Genomic DNA, 20,871 nt, shown 5'->3' on the forward strand with positions numbered 1-20,871 from the left:
TATGGGATCCATTATTTGGAAATTCCCTTATTCAGAAAGCTCCGAATTAGAGGAAGATGATCTCCCATAGACGACATTTTAAAAATGATTTATTTTTTCTTTGTAATAATAAAACAGCACCTTGTACTTGATCCTGAGATATAATACTTATAGGAGGTAAACAGTCCTTTTGGGTTTATTTAATGTTTATATGATATGTTAGTTGACTTAAGGTATGGAGATTCAAATTATGGAAAGACTCCTTATCCAGAAAACGCCAGGTCCCAAGGCATTCTCCCATAGACTCCATTATATAGTGAATAAAGTACACCCTCTTGTAAAATATAAGGATATTATAAGTTACCGAGGAGTTTCATGACCATATAAAAACACGAGGCCGAAGGCCGAGTGTTTTTATACAGGTCATGGAACTCCGAGGTAACTTCTAATATCCTCATATTTTGCAACTGGGGGTACTTTATTTATTATAATACACAAATTTCAGTGAGTCATGTGACAGAAATAACATCAGAACTCACCGTTTATAACTGATGACATCAGAACTCACCGTTTATAAGGATATAATTTACAGGATTTTCATGGCTTTTGTGTATTATAAACAAATAATTACAATTTTTAAAAATTTTCATATCATAGAGATTGCAACATAAATGCTTTTTAGTACAGATATGGCTGAAAGGAGCCAACGTCGGAACTAAAATACAGAAAAACAGTAAAGGGAAAGTTGTACTAATAAAAACTGAAATGTTAAAAATACTGTTAGGAACACCAACATTCAAAACACCGTCGTTTTCAAAGTTACAACATTATGATATTTTGTTTAAGGATTTCTTTGGATTGAAACATAATTAAATCTGTCACATGTTGCAAACCAACAGAACTGTAACAAAACAAAAAGCAATAGAAATATTTACACATACAATCAACACTTCCAGGCCTGAAATAGTCAATAACAGTTGACTCAGAATGCATTATTTAACAGGAATCAACTTGGCAGAATGAATAAATCTGTCGCTCATTACAGTAGGACAAATTGAATTGTAGAGGTCACTATTGGGTACTTGAGACTAAAGTAACTAAGCTATAAACAAGCCAATGTAAATATACACATAAAAAAGCTAATGCTGTAGAGGTGAAACTGTTGACTAAGCTGCTGAAGTGTGGTTTATAGGTACTGGCAGAGATGTGCTCATGTCCCTGCTCTCATTCTAAAACGGAAATATAAGAGGCAACATTTTATTGTTTAACACTGGCTTTTCAAGCGATAAGGAGGTTTTAGTTGAGGCAATGTAAATATACACTGTATTAAATACCTATGAAATCTGACCCACTAAGGCTAAGGGCACACTATGTGGTTGATCAGCTTAAAAGGAACTATCTGTAATAAGAACTACTGGACCTGAGTTTGTTAAAACAGTGAAATTTAAATTGTTCTAGATTCATTTGTAGAATACGGTCCTTCTTGATTTATGTGGGATAAGAGTATTTGTATATTTCAGATATATATATATATACTTGATATTGAATGAGGGCTGCATTGAATCTGATCTGCTTTGTAAGAAACCCTGATATACACACTGTTTAATAATACTATTCTTATTTAGTATATTTATGCATGTGTAATTTAAGAATTGGTATTCCTACTACAAACTTTAGGCATCACTATTTGCAATGATTTTAAAGGAGCTTAATTCATTAGTTGATTTGGTAATCAGGGATTGTGATGCTGAAGGCATATTATTGATTCTATTGATCTGCAATGGAGGAGAGTAATATCACAACACCGTATACACCATGAACCTTATTTAAAATATCTGAGGTATTATAGTGAATGCTTCAGGGTGCAAAATTATTATAAAATCTAAACACTATTTACCCCTTGATGCAGTTATTATATGAATGGCAGGCATAAAAATATATGCAATTATATACAATTTAAATAGACATATAATTCAGTTTAAAAGGGTTAACCAATTAAAGCATATAATGTTAGGCACTGGTTAGGCAAGGGGAATCCACAAACAGGTAATTGGCATGAGACAGCTGCACTGGCACTATCATGAGAGAGCTCTTATGAAAGCTGAAACTTAGATGCACATTTATCAAAGGTCAAATTTCAAATTCATCTTTTTAAAACTCCCCTAAACTCCCATGAATTCATCCAATCTAAATTTATTATGAAAATCTAATTTTTCAATCTCGGACAAATTGAAACAAATGAAACATTCAAATCAAATTAGAATCCAATCAAACACGATTCCAGTTTTTTCTCAGAAAAAAACTTGAATGTCAGGAAGGCTGCAAACATCTACAAATTGATCCCTGGACCTCTCCCATTGACTTAAGTAGCTATTTGGCAGGTTTTAAAGTGGCCATAGACGCAAAGATCCGCTCGTTTGGCGACATCGCCACACGAGCGGATCTTTCCCCGATATGCCATTAACGAGCATGGCTATATCGGGGGTAATCTAAACATTCGGGCATATGGCCAAACGATCCGATTACGATGTGCAATGGGCTCCGGCGGGATCTCCCCCGGACGAAAGATGTCGGCACACTCCCCACACGATCCGAAAATCGTACGAATCCAAGATTCGTACAATAGGATCTGTGCGTCTATGGCCAGCTTTAGGTAGTGAATAGTCAAATTTGAAATCTTGAAGGGCCAGAGTATGATAAATCTCCAAAATCGAATTTGAAATTTTTAAAAAAACAAACTGAATTTGGATAACTCCCTAGTCAAATTTGACAGTTTTGACCATAAAAAAATTTTGGAAATTCAAATTCAAATTTTCAATTCAACCCTTGATAAATATGCCCCTTAATGTATCCATCTGCACAGAAGTTTTTATTCGCAAAGAGTTAAATCGTGAAAAAATTCCATGTGGTTTGTCACAATTTAACACATTTAATGCTATTAAGGCAGCATAGGCCAAGGATAAAATAGTAGAACTCATGAAGCTTGGAGCCCAAAACACCGTTATTTGTAGTATTGTCCTTATGGTAGAGATTATGGGAGAGATTTTTACAATTATTCCAGAGGCAGTGATGTGGTTTTATCTTCACTAAAAGCTTCCCACAGTTTCCCTGCCAATAAACTATTTTTGCTGTCAGACATGATGGACTTGTGAGCGGAAATTTAAAATGTGGTTTGCTCTGTTAGAAAACAAAAAAATATATGATACCCTAACACATTCCAAGTGATAGATTTTCCTCTAAACTAAACTTATAAAACAAATACCACATATACACACAAAGGAGATCCAACAGACAGGGCTCTGGAATGGAATGGCCCTGCAATGTTTTTTCTGCATTTGCTACTTGCATATTTCCTCTGTTACCATTAAACAAAAAAAGAACATATATTTTATGTTGATTTCCCATGGCCCCAGCATCTGAAAATATGTGGCCCTCATTCATTGCTGCAGGTATAAACCTTACATGCAGCGATCCCAGGAAGAAGGCTCTGTAGATGCTACACCACCTTTTCTGATTTTCTCCGGCTGCCTTTCATCTGGTATAGTACCAATGAACTGGAGTAAAGCCAACGTAATACCAATGTTTTATAAGGGATTAAGATCTCAACCTGAAAATGATAGGTCTGCACATTTGACATCAATGGTGGGCAAGTTATTGAAAGGTTTAATAAAGGATCACATTCAAGATTATGTTCTGGAAATGGTATTATGAGTAGTAATCAGTATGGCTTTAGGAAGGACATATCAAGTTAGCTTTCTAAATGTATGTCTGTTGGTACTGGTGGTGCTGTTAGTAACTGGATAGAAAACTGGCTAAAGGATCATTTTTATAAATATACAAGCCACTTTTACCCTTAATGGAATAAAGTTTGGCAAATCCTTCAAGGACAAGGAGTATTTATGGAAAAAGAACTTAGCTGTAGCAGGAAATTCCAGGCAACAGTAGCAAGAGCCAGCAAGTTACTGACTTTTACTAAAAATGCTTAATGGGTACAGAGGGTAATTGTTCTGCAACCAATTGGCAAGGACCCATGTAGAATATGAATATTTAGCTGAAACTAAATAAAGTCCACAGGAAAAGCAACTGAACTTGAAAGGGTATGGATAGTCTCAGTTATGAGGAAAGGTTGGCCAAGTTGTGAAAAGTAAACGGCAAATATTTCCAGCAGACACAAGGACATTCGTATTCAGATTAAAAAAAAAAAAAAAGATTTCCTCTTAAGATTTTCTTTTTACAATGAGAGCTGCAAAGCTGTGCAATTCTCTCACTTAAATTATACTGGCAGATACATTAGACAAATTCAACATACGGTTGGATGCTTTTTTAGAAGGTTGCAGAATATCAGGATACTAAAATTAGCTTAGTAATATAGAATAAAGCCGATATCAGGACTGGTCTTTTTGTCATCTTGGAGTCAGAAATAAATTTTTCCCCCTCTGAGGCAAATTGCAGAGGCTACAGATGGGGTTTTTCATTTTCTTCTGGATTAAATAGCAGTTAGACAGGCTTCAATAAGACAAAAAGTTTGAACTTGATAGATGGTGTGAACGTTATCTACTGTGTACACTATAATAATATAAGGAAATTAAAATGAAAGCTAAGGTTGGGGATGTTTACAGTGCAAAATAAGAGAATGGAGTAGTCGCAGTGGGAATTAGTCGCAGTGGGAATTAATCGCAGTGGGAATTAATCGCAGTGGGAATTAGTCACCCCCCTATTAATCTCCTCTAGCACTGGCGACTAATTTCCTCCCAATGCTCTTGCACTGGCAATAAAGTGCATCACTGGTGGGAAAACATACCAGTAACTTTGGCCATCTGAAGTCGCCTTGAGGGGAATCTTTAGAAAACCTGTATGGTTTCCCATCAGCGATTTACTTCATTGATGGTGGGAAGGAACTCATCTTCAATGGCCACTTTACTCAATAGGTGGCAGATAGTTCCAAGAAGCCCCAGCATGGTAGTTCAAAAAAGAGATAAGGGCTATCTAGAAGCACCTTGAACAATATTCTAATACATATTCAGTCCTAATATCACTGCATCATGCCTGAAAATTTTAAAATATTTTTAATTTGCTGGCAAGTATTAGGGCTCTAATGGCTCTAATGGGTTTTCTAGCGAGTCTAAAAAATGCATTCTAAGTTCTTCAAAACTCGCATAGAGTATTTACATAGGTTTTAAAACGCAACTAAGTGCATTTTTGTGAATTAAACAAGCATCTTTCTATTTAATTGTGTTATAAACATTAGTCAAGCTCAAAAATATGCAGCATGTTGCGTTGAAAAGCAATTAAACTTAGCTGCAATAAAATGCAAATCTGAAGTACAAACAGGTCCAATATAATAGCTGATGCCTTCAGGTGTGCAAAAATCTGTGTCTCCAATGTGCATCAAATGCACAAAACACTCCTGTGTGTAAGAGCCCTTAGGGTTTTGTTCTGGAGTAAATTCCACAGTTTAACAAAATATTTGTAATCTTGATTTCTGTTCAGATGTATATGATAATATCGAACTATGTACATGGAAACACTTTTTGCACCCAACCGCACAGACTGGAAAAGATGTACAGCTGTAGTAAATAATGTAAGCATAATGTCATTGTTAGAGACAGAGAGCTGAAAGCTCAGAGATGTACCTTGACATATCACAGAAGAAAAGCATGAATGCATATTCAAGATAATGAAAGCATTAAAATCCCTATATATATTGTGCGCAAAGATATTACCCCATTATAAAGGGTTACATGTTCGAATGTGACCCATCTGATTCATGTATAAATTAAGGTCCAGAGAACCTTCTGAATAGCTTTACACATATGTAAGGGCTCTAAAGTTCGGTATAGGGATGAAATCACCAGCCGTACTATATTTATTAAAGTGAGCATAAGCTACACTCTTGTACTACTTTCAATTAAATTATAAAAAAAAAATTTGAGATGAACTAAAACCAGAGTTTCTTTTAGAATTGTATTGATCACAAGTGAATTAAAATTCAAGTGTATAATATATATATAATATATATAGTGTATAACATCATTTTGAGCAACTTTCTATAATACATTTGTTTCAGTTGTTTTAATGTAAATGTAATTGCAATTGGGTCTGACTTTTAAAACAACAAACAGGAATCTGTTCGCCTCTATAGGGGTCATTTACTACAGACTATGCAAAGCCGATGTGCTCCCATAAGTTAGTGCAGACACATGAACCAAATTTTGGTGTGGAAAAGCAAAACTATGCATTATCATGAGGTGCAGATCACAGTATTGCAGGGCACAGGCCAGTCTATAGGGCAGGCAATAAGGACAGGGTTCTGTTACAGACTTGTCACCCCTTAAATTGTGAAACAGAATACAGAGGCCTGCACCAGTTCTGCAAAAGAGAAAGGCAGTGGGCAAAAAGCAACAACACACACACATTTGCACTTTCTATGCTGCCATAGAGTGTTGGCTTGTAACACTGTTTCAGACTTCAGAGCCAGTAGTACAATGATTTAAATATGCAGATATATTCTTCTATCAATAATATATACATTTACTAGGGATGCACCGAATCCAGGATTCGTCAGGGATTCGGCCAGGATTCCGCCTTTTTCAGCAGGATTCAGATTCGGCCAAATCCTTCTGCCTGGCCGAACCAAATCGGAATCCTAATTTGCATATAAAAATTAGGGATGGAGAGGGAAATCGTGTGACTTTTTCTAACAAAACAAGGAAGTAAAAAAAATTTCCCTTTCCCACCCTAATTTGCATATGCAAATTAGGATTCAGATTCGGTTCGGTATTCGGCCGAATCTTTCACGAAGGATTCGGGGGTTCGGCTGCATCCCTAACATTTACAAATAACTCTAAAATCAATTTGTAATTAAAGTATACTTTAAAATTTCTTAGAATTACATTTTCTTTCACAATACAAAAATAGTTTTTAGGTGGAGGACCCTTTTAATAGCCTGGACAACTAAACATAATGCATTTGCTTACATATTCTTCACTTGCATATTTTTGTAAATACATTTAGGGTTATGAATCTGTTTGGTATAGGGCATTTTTACCAAATCATGAAGGATTAGTTCACCTTATAATAAACTTGTTGTATGCTCAAGACAGCAATATTCTAAGACAATCTTCAATTAATTCGTAAGTGAATTCTTAAATTAAGGTTTTTTTTTTAAATGTTTTTTTTCTTATGCACCTCTTAGCCTTAAAATGTCATCTGTACAAACTACCCTAGCAACAGGCAGAAAATCAAAATGGCAGATAAATAGGTACGTGCGGGACTTTGGGGGGGGGGGGAATTGCTGGACTCCAGAGGATTCTGGTCACAGTGATGCTGGTCTCCCAGCGGGCACTACAGGTGGAGTAGGCCCAACTGAAGGGGTGCTGCTGTCATGAGGCAGGTAAGGCATTTTCCCATAAATGTTGATATAGCAAGGAAAAGAAGAGTGGGAACCAAAAAAAAAACTGAAATAAAAAAATGTCATTCCCAGCAAAGACAACTATATGATTCTCCAAAGTATTTAATATCCCTTTCAGAAGCAAAAAGAGAAAGATAGAAAAGTTAAAAAAACACAGTTAAGAAAAAGAGTCGTTTTTATAAATGCACAGAAGAACATTTCACGTTTTAACATGAAAACATATTTCACTCAGCACCCACTGAGAGTCAATGTACTAATATGCAAGCTTTAAATAGCAGGAGGTAATGACAGTAAGTAGAAATGAGCACCATGCAACATAGTTTCGGAGTAGCAGATGAATCTCTATTCTGTGGTTAGTTTTTTCTAGAACATCATCATAAAAGACTAGTAAACAACATGGAATTGGAACCAATAGAAAACTGGTTGTATGGGAGAAGGCAATCAATAACACCCAATTCTCTAGGGCTTCTAGTGACCTCATAAGAAAGGCACTGCCTAATGTAGTACTATAGCTTAAGCTGGCATGATTAGGCAAAAAAAACACAATTTTCTGGCAAATGTAACAAGTGCTGATATGTCAAGTTCTTGATAAATGTTAGCGAGAAGTGTCAAACCAAATAAGAGACTCAGGGCCAGGAATGATACTTTGTAGAAGCCTATTTATCAAGCTGCGAAAAGAAATATACGTATACCACATCATCTGAACATCGGGCATCATTACATAAAGGTCTGGTATATTTGACAAGCTGTTTATTGATTTTAAGGAAGTCATGTAGATCAGTGTAAAAAGAAGAGGCTTCTTTGAAAATGATTGTCATTCTTACTTAGCTTTATGCACTGTAATGTTCTTGCTGCCAGAAATGTTCCCGTTGAACTGAATGGGTTAGGGTAATGGGACACATTGCAATTTAAAGTGCTTTGTTGCCCAAGGGGTTGAATCTCCATGGGTGGGGGACAAAATGAATTGCCTGCAGATGCCTGGTGTCCAGAAACATTCACTTCCTTAAACAAAAATACTCAGCGCTGCATTTTCAAGCAATAAGCACCTGTCACAAGCACTGGGGGAAACAGCAATTACAGTTATGGTTTCTCCATTTTTATTTTATACAAATACATACATATACTCATTCTCATACACAAACATAAATCTAGAGCAGTCATTTAGGTGAGTATTAGAATAAATTCTGGTTCTCACTATAGGCACATGGGAAAGTAGTTTATCAAGATTCATAGCATGGTTTACATCTGCTTGTACAATGGATGTTTTATGTGTTTAATTAAAAAATAACAATAGATCACCTTAAAATGAACTTGTAAGGCGATGGGATCAGTTATACAGAAACCAGATATACAAAAAGCTCAGAATTATGGAAAGTTCATCTCCCATAGACATTTTTTCTATATTTTTATTTTGTCTAGAGACAGATATGGTCCAGGGACTGCAAATACAGGACAATCCAAGTTTGCAGAGATATAAAAAAAGGCACATATTTCTCAGTAAAGCAAATATGCTAGTATATAATAACAAGAACAATAAACAAGTACAACAAAATATTCTGGGTACTGTCTTTTATGATCACAAAATAATATGGGCTAAGTGTAGTGTAGGAAATTGGAGAATAGGTGGGGTTTTAACTATAAATTTTTCCCAAGGGTGATATTAGGACCTCTGAGTTGAATTTGGTGAGAGATTAACTGTGTGACAGGCTTCTGTAGGTCAGCCAGGGAGCCATAGACTCCATTATATCCAAATAATCCACATTTAAAAAAAAAAAAAAAAGGATTTAATTTTTCTCTGTAATAAAAACTGTACCATGTACTTTATCCAAACTAAGATAAAATGAATCCTTATTAGAAGCAAAATGAGTCTATTGGGTTTATACAATATTTACATGATTTTCTAGTAGACTTAAGGTATGAAGATTCAAATTACAGAAAGATCTATTATCTGGCAAACCCAAGGTCCCAATCATTCTGGATAACAGGCCTCATACCTGTTTGTTAGATACCCTAATACAATTGTCTTTTATTTTTTATGATTTTTTTAAATGGATTAACTTTTTCCAACTCTTGGAATTTCAACAGCTGTCAGAATGTAAGATAAATAGGAGTGGGCCTCTGTAGTAGACAATAAAAATGTATCACCAAAGATATTAATATTTTGGTGTTATTGTTTCAAGGGTCAGTTGCAGGAAGCAGTTTAAGCTGCATTGAGAGATGCAAAATAGGATAGTAATAATTGCTAAGAATTAACCAGTCCGTAACATCCTAATAATTTAATAATTTAAAACTGAACTTTACAGTGCAGCCTGTGGAATGCCTAAATTTGCAACTGACTGATGACCCTTGCATTTGGATACGGAATCATTCACAGCATTTCCCAGCATACAGGGGAAACCGTTAAATTAAGGGCAAAAGAAACAAGGCAAATTGAGAAATAGCACTATAAGCAAGAGTTAACACAAGAACATAATGTACCATTCTAAAAGAATGCCAAAGAATGCTTGACAAAGGGGTACCACCCCGAAACGTTGCTTCTCTGCAAATAAAGACACAAGGGATTTCCCTGTTTGAATTGCCGTGTGTGCCAGTGTATTTCTACTATTTGACCTTGGGGAGGGTGCCGATCCCTCCAGCATTGAGCACCTGGCTATCCTGACTGAAGGCCTGGGTGTGCGAGCCGACATTTCTATCTTGACAGAATAAAAGACAACAGCACTCATTATCATAGGTAAACCAGTGCACGAACACCACCAATTATACGCTCTGATGGGTCAAAAAAAAACAAAACAAATGTCTCATTGCTTTCTCTGAATTACTATGATAAAACAAATGATTAACTTTTTTAGTAAGACATGAAAACATTATGAAATTACAAATATAATGAATAATATCATGCAGAGTACCTTTCTAGTAATGTTGCAAACAACTGTAAATGAACATTAGAATTCAACATTGGCTAAAAGATCCATGCCTGGCAATACAATGAATACTACTCAACTGAGGTACACACAACTCATTTCGCTGTTCGCGGTCTAATGGTTTTCCCTTATTGCTGAGTTTGCTGTAGCACTGAAAGATGATGTGCTATGCAGCCTGAAATGATGCTGAGCTGTCAAGACACTAAACTCAGAGTAAAGCTGTAATGTTGATAACTGAACACCGACCCCTAAGACTCAGTTTGATTTCCTTGTCAGCTCACCGAGACCTCGTCATTGTTTTACACACCAGTAAGAAGAATGCAATCTCTATGGGGCAAAGGCTCTTAGTACCAAGAATAATACTTCTCCTTTGAGTGTCAGTCTCAGAAGAAAAAAGGTCTAGGCTTATATAAGGTTAGGTGCAAGGTGGAAAGTAGGCTGGGATAAAAAGAATCAAGTGGATTCTGATTAAGAAGTTATAGCAGATTAATAATAATCGCACTGGGGACAAGATTAAAAGGAAATATTTATAGCATAGCAAAGCAAAGAAAGACAAGCCAAACTATCAGGGTTTTGTCTGTTTAAGGCGCAGCTTTGTTTGACCCTCTAGCACAACATTCATACTCTCACATAGAAGAGCAAAAGAACAGAAACTGAGGGAAGTGTATAGTTAGTATCAGCACACTACCTATTTGAAGTACAGCACCAGGTATAGGATCTATTATCTGGAATGCTTAGGACCTGACATACTAAAAATAGTTTATTTAATCATCCGGAAATTGTTGTGAAAATCTTCCAAATCTTCATTTAAAAGCTGTGGTCCATTGTACCTGCAGCTTTTCCCTTTCCTTTTTATATTATTTATTTCAAAGAGATAAATGTTCTTGTGTGTCTTACGAGCTGCACTATGGATTTATTTTTCTATCAATTGATCACTTAATAGTACATCAATGGTTCTCTGCAAATAATTTCATTTTAGTATTTTTTTATGTAAGAACATGTCCAGCATATTTCATCATCTACTGCCTACTTTATTTTCCAAACGACGTGATTAGACACATAAATCTTCAGGCAGAGAAGATCTTTTTTTTTTTTTTTTATTTCTCCGGAATCCCTTTGAAAAGACAGCAGAGGGCAGTTTAAGATTCTAAACACATCCACAGCCAATCAGGATGCAGCCAAGACAGTAGGAGTACTGGAATGGCTAGGAAAAATTTATTCCACAATAGAGAACACCAGCAACACTTTTAAGATGATAAATCATTAATGTGTCAAGGCTAGTTTTTAATTTTAATAAATAATCCCACAGTAGAGCTGTGCTGGAATGGTAATGAAGAGAAAACACTGTCAGCCATATTATTTTGTTTCCGGATGGTTTGGGAGATTAATATTCAGGACTTGAGCTCCTGGCTTGCTGCAGAGCCTGTGTAAGATGCAGGGCTGCCTGTGAGTTTAGGCAAGATAAATAGGAGCAGCAGTGGTGACAGTTCTGAAAGGATACAATGGTTGCTATTCTATTACGCTGCTTATGCAACTGTGTCCATTCACATGGATAACATGCATCATTTTAGTACAGGAGCAAAAAATGTTCAGGCAAGAACCTAAAAACAGTAAGATAAAAGTTTAAAATTACTGAATGTCATTACTGTAAGGGGCAGACATTCACCCATGACAATCCACCAACTGCTTTACGTATGCTGCGTAGAACTCAGGACCTTGTTATGTTACAAGATGCTCTGCTGCTTCAGACTGGCAAAATAAATGTACCTATAACTGTATAAAGACCAGCTGCAGAAAAGGAACATATCGGAACTTTATTTTGCTGTTTATTTCTATGTTCTGTGCTTAGTGTTAAAGTGTTTGAACAAAATCAGTCCTGGGTTTTTATATTTCCAATTCAGGAAAAGAGGCACCGCTCGCACACCCTGGCCTTCTGAAGCGACGCCTGGTGATGAAGGGGTCGGCACCCTCCAAATCGAACAGTACAAGAAGGATTTGCGGGCACTCAAAGGCTGGTGCAAGCAGGGATAAACCCTTGCGTGTTTATTTGCAGAAAAATGCAACGTTTCTGGGTAGTATCCCTTTGTCAAACAAAGGCTGGTGCAAGCAGGGATAAACGCTTGCGTGTTTATATGCAGAAAATTGCAATGTTTCGGGGTAGTACCTCTTGTGCCAGCCTTTGAGTGCCAGTGAATCATTCTTGTACTGTTTTTATATTTCCAACCCTTAATTTCATGTCTGTATTTTTCTGGTACAGACTTAAAGAGGGACTAAAGCAGGTCATAAGTGTTAAGATTTTTAAAAGATCTTTTCGTTATCGTGAGACCACGATTATCTCAAAACGATCGTTTAAATGTACGATTTGTCCATCAAGTAAAAAGACCATTTCAAGAGATATTGCCAGGAAAACGGAGGGTAGCTGCCTGCTTGAATCTGCGAACATAGATTGCACTGAGACCAATAAAAATTGATTAATCAATTTTCTGACAGATGTCGGACGAAAAATCATAAGATATACAATCGTTCGATTCCCACTAACTTCACGATAATTTGACAGATTGGTCGGATTTCGCTAAAATCGGTCGTTCGCCATAGAAAAGTCTTTGTGTCTATGGGGACCTTTAAGCTTAACTAAAGATGTAGGCTAGAAATGTTGTACATTATGTTTTGGGTTTCTGCACCAGCCCAAGGCAACCACAGCCCTTTAGCAGGGAAGATCTGTGCCTCCAAAAATGCCCCAGTAGCTCCACATCTTCTTTTCTGCTGATTCACTGCTTAGGGATTCACTCACAATATACAGTACACATAAGACTATAAATGTCACAATATAAATCTGTTAATAGAGATAATTATTACCTGGCAGCACAGAAACAAGTGCAACTAGCATCAGAATTTAAGAATCAGCCCTATAGCATCAGCTTATATTACAGCAGGACAAACCTCATTTTCTGTTTGATAATTTGCAACAACCCCTAAGCTTAGCTCAACAGCTGTTCAGAGCCCACTGAGCATGTGAGTGTCACAGACACTTTCCAAGTTGGTGACCCCTTTGACAGGTTTGAAGTTCTGGATCATTGCTGCTATTGAGAAGCTGAAACTTTAGACTGGTGCAATAAGTTCAATATATAAAATTTGGCATTTTTAGCCATATTCATTTTTAAGGTTTAGTTCTAATTTAAACCGTTGACCTTTAATTCTTAAGTGATAAGTCACTGGGCTCATTTATCAACACTGGCAAATTTGCCCATGGGGCAATCAGTGATTAGCATTTTAAAGCCATCTGCAAGTAGAACAATGAAATCTGATTGGTTGCTATGATTTACTGCCCATGGGCAAATTTGCCCTGTGTTGATAAATGACCATCACTGTCTCCAACCTTGGCTATTTTGCCAGTGGGGTGCAACATTTTTTTTTAAACTTAATTTCTCTAAAGAAATATCCTTTAAAAGGTAGAACGTTTGGAGAAAGTCTGACAGTGTGTGGGAGGGGATTCCAGAGAAGGGGAGCTGAACAAGGAAAGTCTTGAAAGTGAGTATGTGAAATGGTAAGGGTAAGGAATAGGTCTGTAGAGATGTGCAACAACTGGTTTGGTGAGTAGGTAAGAAATATATTCAGGTATATTTGCCCTAACAAACCAGTCAGTGAGTTTGTGAAAATTGTTCCTAAGCATAAATATAACCCTGCCTTCTGTACAGGAGAGAGAAACACGCACACACAGCCACCTTGACCCAGATATATTTTTATCCACATTAGGAGGTTTTACCAATAGGCTTCTGCCATTAATATGCTAGTTTATAAAAACAGCAACATATTTATCTTCTTTAAAAAGATATTGTGTGTGAATGACAGGCGTATTGACTAAGGAGAGCTCTTTCTGGCATTTATAGTAAAGGAAACAAAGAAAGAAAGTAAGAATCAATTAACCTAAATGATTCGCACATTGCGGTAAGTGAATATTTTCTGGGGTACTTAGGAAGGCTCATCTAAACCAATGCAAGATGCTCTCAGAATGCTCTTACCCCAAATCCTAATGTTCTTTAGTATTTGGCAGCAGCCACTTTGTATAACAGGAATTTAAGTTCTGCAAGTAGCCCTTTGTGGGGTGAATATAAATATTTTTGAACCCATGTACTTTATTCTGGCAGATACATTAGGAGAATTGGGGTACACTCATTTTCACTTGCAAATTTAACATTCAGAGCTATATCCCCAAAGTCATTGAGCTGGTAAACCTTGTAGAAAAAAATCAAGGCTCACTTATTTCCATTCAAACCTATATTACTGTAAAATTATTCTTGCTGTCATTTCTGGACATACTTCTCTAAAAATCACTATTATTTGATTTTGACCAATGATTTTCTTTTTATTATTCTATGGAAACAATGTGAAAACAGTATGGGGATTGAGGAATCGTGCTAACCCGGCACATATGCTGTACCCAATGTTTTGAATTTGAAGACATTAGCTTTTATAGGCGCATTTGTTCCTAAAGTGTCTCTGCTTTCTGCAGAAACATTAAAACGCCATCTAACAATTCCCAAGCATATTGTCTTGGAAGCTAATGAAGCAGAAACGGCACTTAAATTTGTTATTTCATAAAATATTACAGCACACACTCAAAAAAAAGGAGAAGGTTTATTTCTAATCACGGGTGGCTCATAATTCCTAAAAATGCATCCTTTGGGTTAACAAGCTGGATCTGAGGTATTGTGTGAAGAAGAAAAAAACATGCAACAAGGTGCATTGCAGGAAACCTCTTTGAAGGACCGCACAGTGACTTATGGATGTTGAAGGCTGAGGACTATTTTTTAAGATGTGCAAAATTACATTAAAACACTGCAAATAGCTCTTTGTAATGGATAATTCCTATGACTGCAATACATGGCAAGAACTGATGTGGAACAACAAAATGAATTTGTATTAAAGGAGAAGTCTACCCCTTGTTTAACATGGGCATAATAATTTATCATGTAAAAACTATGGTTTTCGTTATTTCTTGAGCTAAACAGGACAAACAGGAAAATTTAAATTACTCCATGTTTGGTTCTTGCCAGGTAGAAAATGAGATACTAGTACAAAGATACCCCCCCCCCTACATAATGGACTCCTGCTTACAAAACAATCACAACCAATGGTGAAGGGAGGGGGGGTTATTTGCTGGTAATCAAATTATTTACCAATTCATTAAGCTCATGTTAGACAAGGGGTATACTGCCCATTCCACTGCTTACAGTTATAGTTATTTATATTATACAGAGTAAATTTGCATAGCATAGAATCTATTATAATATTTCCAGTTTTAAGCATTTCAAAATACACAGGGAAACCAGGCAACTACATCTGCCACACAACTTAAAGGAATACTGTCATGGGAAAAAAAAAATTCAAAATGAATCAGCTAATAGTGCTGCTCCAGCAGAATTCCATTTCTCAAAAGACAGATTTTTTTATATTCAATTTTGAAATCTGACATGGGGCTAGACATATTGTCAATTTCCCAGCTGCCCCAAGTCATGTGACTTGTGCTCTGATAAACTTCAATCACTCTTTACTGCTATACTGCAAGTTGGAGTGATATCACCCCCCTCCCTATTTCCCCCAGCAGCCAAACAAAAGAACAATGGGAAGGTAACCAGATAACAGCTCCCTAACACAAGATAACAACTGCCTGGTAGATCTAAGAACAACACTCAATAGTAAAAACCCATGTCCCACTGAGACACATTCAGTTCCATTGAGAAGGAAAAACAGCAGCTTGCCAGAAAGCATTTCTCTCCTAAAGTGCAGGCACAAGTCACATGACCAGGGGCAGCTGGGAAATTGACAAAATGTCTAGCCCCATGTCAGATTTCAAAATTGAATAAAAAAAAATCTGTTTGCTCTTTTGAGAAATGGATTTCAGTGCAGAATTCTGCTGGAGCAGCACTATTAACTGATTCATTTTGAAAAAAAAATGTTTTTCCCATGACAGTATCCCTTTAACTCCCTCTGCAGATAGGATAGGCTTGCCCGCAATAAATTCTCTGTAGAATCAGATGCTTCTTAAGAGATTATTATATTCACAATAAATAACCTGCTTCTCACCCAGCTGCTATCACTTAGGAAAAGTATGATTAATGTTGTTTTTTTAGTAAGATCTTTATTTATAATTGGTGGTTCATCAAATAACTCATTAGAATTGCACAGATATTTAATCAAAATATTTATATACAGGTATGGAATCCGATATCTGGAAACCTGTTATCCAGAAAGATCCAAATTACAGGAAAGCCATCTCCCAATAGACTCCATGTTCATCAAATATTTCACATTTTTAAAATTTTTAGAATATCGAATTGGAAGTTTTTTCAGCAAATTTGGCAATCCTGCGGTCGAATAAAAATCATTCGATCGAACGATTAAATCGTTCGAATCGAACTATTTTAGCGTACGATCCAACGATTTTTATTCGATGTCTAAATACTTTTAAAAAATGTTGTATAAGGTCCCCATAGGCTAACATAGCACTTCGGCAGGTTTAATTTGGCGAAGTATTGAAGTCAAAGTTTTTTTTTAAAGAGACAGTATCGAATGGTCGAATATTTGAACTATTTTTACTTCAAGTCGAAGTCGAAGTAAATTCGAAGTCGTAGTATCCTATTCGATGGTCGAAGTATCCAAAAAATTACTTCGAAATTCGAACTTTTTGTACTTCGAAAATTCACTCGAACCTTAGTAAATCTGCCCCTAACTATAAATAGCATTATGCCTCCTACATGTCACTTCATACCTGCAGTTTTCTTTAAAGGGTCCCAATACATTGATGGTCTAATTAAAATGTTAAAAGCAGAATGCATTTATTATTTCCCTTTTGCTTAATTTTCTCAAACTTCAAAGTTTTACTGACTCACATTAATGTTTATAGCCGACACTATAAATCTATCAGAATAAGTATTCCCCTGTTAAAAAAAGAAAACACACACACAAACACACAGATACAATGGCCCTTTAAAGAAGTTGTTCACCTTCAAACAAGTAGTTGTTTTCAGATACCGTATTTCTAATATTGGAGTGCAAAATGCAAAGTAGCTCTGGGAGGGGGGGGGGTCGACGACCCTGTAAACTGTTCTTTTGAAATTGATACATTTAGTTGATACATTACTTATCTTTGTCCCTGCTGAGCAGAATCTCTGGGTTTCATTACAGGCAGCTGTTAGAATTTATACAATAGTTGCTAATACTCCAGAGATGCTGCTCAGAAATGTATCAACTAATTGTATGAACTAAATGTTGCAAAATTATAATAGTTTAGCGTCTGGACCTGAATTACTGAGTTGACAGACTGAAACACCAGACATGAACATTAAACTTTAAACTAAGATTCTGGAAAAACAGTAAACAATAAACGATGGAAAGTAATTGAAAAAGTCTATTTCTGTGGAATAATCTGAAAACAACTGAACTGAAAAAAGTGTTTGGAAGGTGAACAACCCCCATTCTGCTACATTCATTCTTATTCTACACCAGTTCCAATGTGCTCCAGTCTCTCCTGTTGTACAGCTGCTTTACCTTGTCTGTTTCCTTTCTAGTACCCCAAGTGTCTCTTGTCAAAAAAAGATTCTCCAACCTTCAATCTGAGTATTGGGAATATCCCCTTTATACATCCCTTACATGCAGCAAATTTTAAAATAGCACTGTTTACATCATAATTCAAGTACATGTCAATGTGAACTTGACCTTTAATGTACTCAGATGATTTATCAACAATAAAGCACATCACTTTCCTTTTACATCTAGCACCTTGAAGATAAGGAGAGCCCAACAGAAAAACAGCTTGAAATTCTCTTCTTTTGAATGTTTGAAACTAAAATCAACAACACAGCTGTAGGCAAAAGGTTTGCGTACTCTGAGAAGTCTTTTTTGTAATAAACACAGATTTCACAGCTACACTTAAATAACACAATCAATTTGCTTGCCGAAAATAATTGGATTTAGCTTGGACATTTCTATGATACAAGATAATCGTATTTTTTTCTAGAAATTGTTTTTGAACTTGCTCGCTGATGTTTAAATTGTTCTGTTAGATTTATTATTTTTTAGGCCTGCATGGCAAAACTACTAATCTTTTGGCTGCTTTTTATAGAGAGAGAGAGAGAGAGAGACATAAAATAGCTCAAAGGTGAAAATTCAATCAATTAATCTGACAAATACAAATGCTGAGAACTGTAAGGAGTTCAAAAAATCCACTTTAATTAATGTTCTGTTCTAATTTAAAAAAAACAAACATTTGGGATGTTCATATATTTTGAGTATATCTTGTGTTGATCATTTTAAAGAGAAATGATACACTCTTTATAAACTGGATTTTCTCTACTTAAAGGGACACAAAACATTGTTTATAAAATAGTTTTCTTGTAAGCAGCGACAAGCCAAGAGAAAAATGGCTGCAACCAGAAGCAGGCCCAGGGACTTCAGGGTCTACAGTGACACAAAGGGTCCATGGGAAATACTGAACACTGCCTTAAATAGTATTGGCAACAGTATTATCGCAATTCAAAAAGTTTCAAGGAAGCATTTCTGAACAGCAGTCTACAGTACCTGTAACCTTAATGTGTGCTTTATGTAGCTTAAGTCTCAGAAACAAAAGTCTTCGGAAATTAATTAAGATTAAGATTGGGACATTGCTAACAAAACACGTGCAAACACAAATACAGTGTATGTTCTTTAAAAATTAGCTAATGGTTAATGCAGAAAATTGTTGAGAGAAATTATATTACATTTTAGGGATGCACCGAATCCAGGATTCAGTTTGGGATTCGGCCTTTTTCAGCAGGATTCGGATTCAGATTCTGCCCGGCCGAACCAAATCCGAATCCTATTTGCATATGCAAATTAGGGGTGGGGAGGGAAATCACGTGACTTTTTGTCAGAAAACAAGGAAGTAAAAAATGTTTTCCCCTTCCCACCCCTAATTTGCGTATTTCACGAAGGATTCGGGGTTCGGCTGAATCCAAAACAGTGGATTCGGTGCATCTCTATTACATTTAAAATTGTTGTTTTTCCGCTTCCCATTTTTACCACTATATTGCATATATTGATTCCTTATTCATTCTTTAATTCTTTATGTTTGTTATTTGGCAGCTGAACCAAGGATTAAAGTATTTCCTCCCTCTACATAAATCTTGTGTGCACATATAGATGTATAGTAAGGCTTATTTCTGAACCAAGCCCAAAAAGTGCTATTTGGCACACTATTAAATCCTGGTCCAGCCTGATTTTGGTAGATCTCACAAGATGTACAGTGAACCCAGATACAAAGATTAAGTCACAATATTGGTATGTAGGCATCCATCTCAGGTTACTGTGCCTGGCAATGTGCTTTCAAAAAAATGCCAGCACTTCATGATGAAAAAGCTTTCAGGTGAGCTGTTGTTTCTCCTACTCAAATGGTACTTTTTACTAATGAGTGGTATTCTCATAGCTAGCAGGGAGCTGTGATTTTGTGTCAGGGAGCTGGTTACCTTCCCCATTGTTCTGTTGTGGGGGAAGGGAGGGGTGTGATATCACTCCGACTTGCAGTGCAGCAGTAAGGAGTGACTGAAGCACAGGTCACATGACTATGGGCACTTGGGAAACTAACATGTGTAGCCGTATGTCAAAGTGTTGCATCCACAAGCAACGGATTTGTGTCTAATGATGCACACGCTAATGCGAACATATTTGCATGTATATTTTTTATAGAGATATGCATACATTTTTGCACTTTGCATACTGAATTTGGGATTATAAGTGAGCCTTGGCATGTCTATCAGCGACAAAATGATGAAGAGTGAATTGTTTTTAGAACATACAATGGGAAGAATTAGTAATGTATTTATTCATTTAAATGCCCAGGATAAAACTACCACCAATGCATAATTTTCAGTTCCAAAGCGCACAGGCACAAATGGGATTCAGAACGCTACACTGCACAATAGAAAAAGCAGATTATGTCAGTTTTTAGAGCATCACAGCTTTCCAACTGCTTCTGATGTTTTTCATTATCAAATTATATTTCCGTGTTTCTCCAGCAACAAAAAATAGCTTTCAAGTATAAGCACACTGAACCAGAAAAATGTTAGTATATGAACACCAACATACTTATAAGAATAAATATATTATAAAGATCAACCCATGTAATAGATATCATCACTCCCCTGCTACTAAATGCAAACAATTGCAATATAATTGTAATATACAGAATTGTAATATACAGATGCTCCTTTGGTGGGAGAGGGAATGGGAAGTGCTGAATAATGGGTCACATATTTGAGTGTTGGGTAAGGGGCAGCATACAACAATACTTGCTATTTGTTTTTTTGGAACCCCACCAGCTTTGATATAACCACAACATTGCCTACCACAATAGAAGTATGCAATTTGGCATTAATGTGCATTTACATATAAGTAGGGAGGATCTCTGCAATGCATAGTCCTGTTGTGCTGGTCAGTTTTGAGATTACACCCCTCTATCTCCCCTGTGTCTCTTCCATTACCACCTATAACACCCGATACTGTAGGTACGCATAGTTCAGTGTCTTT

The 20,871-nt window shown here is 36.3% G+C and overlaps 1 protein-coding gene across 1 annotated transcript in view; it reads right to left on the minus strand.

Moving 5' to 3' along the window:
* phkb.L (phosphorylase kinase, beta L homeolog) overlaps positions 1-20,871 on the minus strand; it is a 205,584-nt gene that overhangs the window by 106,363 nt on the left and 78,350 nt on the right. The window contains 1 exon segment of the mRNA XM_041590233.1: positions 2,907-2,952. Coding sequence (XP_041446167.1) covers positions 2,907-2,952 — 46 coding nt within the window.

The sequence above is a fragment of the Xenopus laevis genome, chromosome 4L (assembly GCF_017654675.1).
Source record: "Xenopus laevis strain J_2021 chromosome 4L, Xenopus_laevis_v10.1, whole genome shotgun sequence".
NCBI classification, from domain to species: Eukaryota; Metazoa; Chordata; class Amphibia; order Anura; family Pipidae; genus Xenopus; species Xenopus laevis.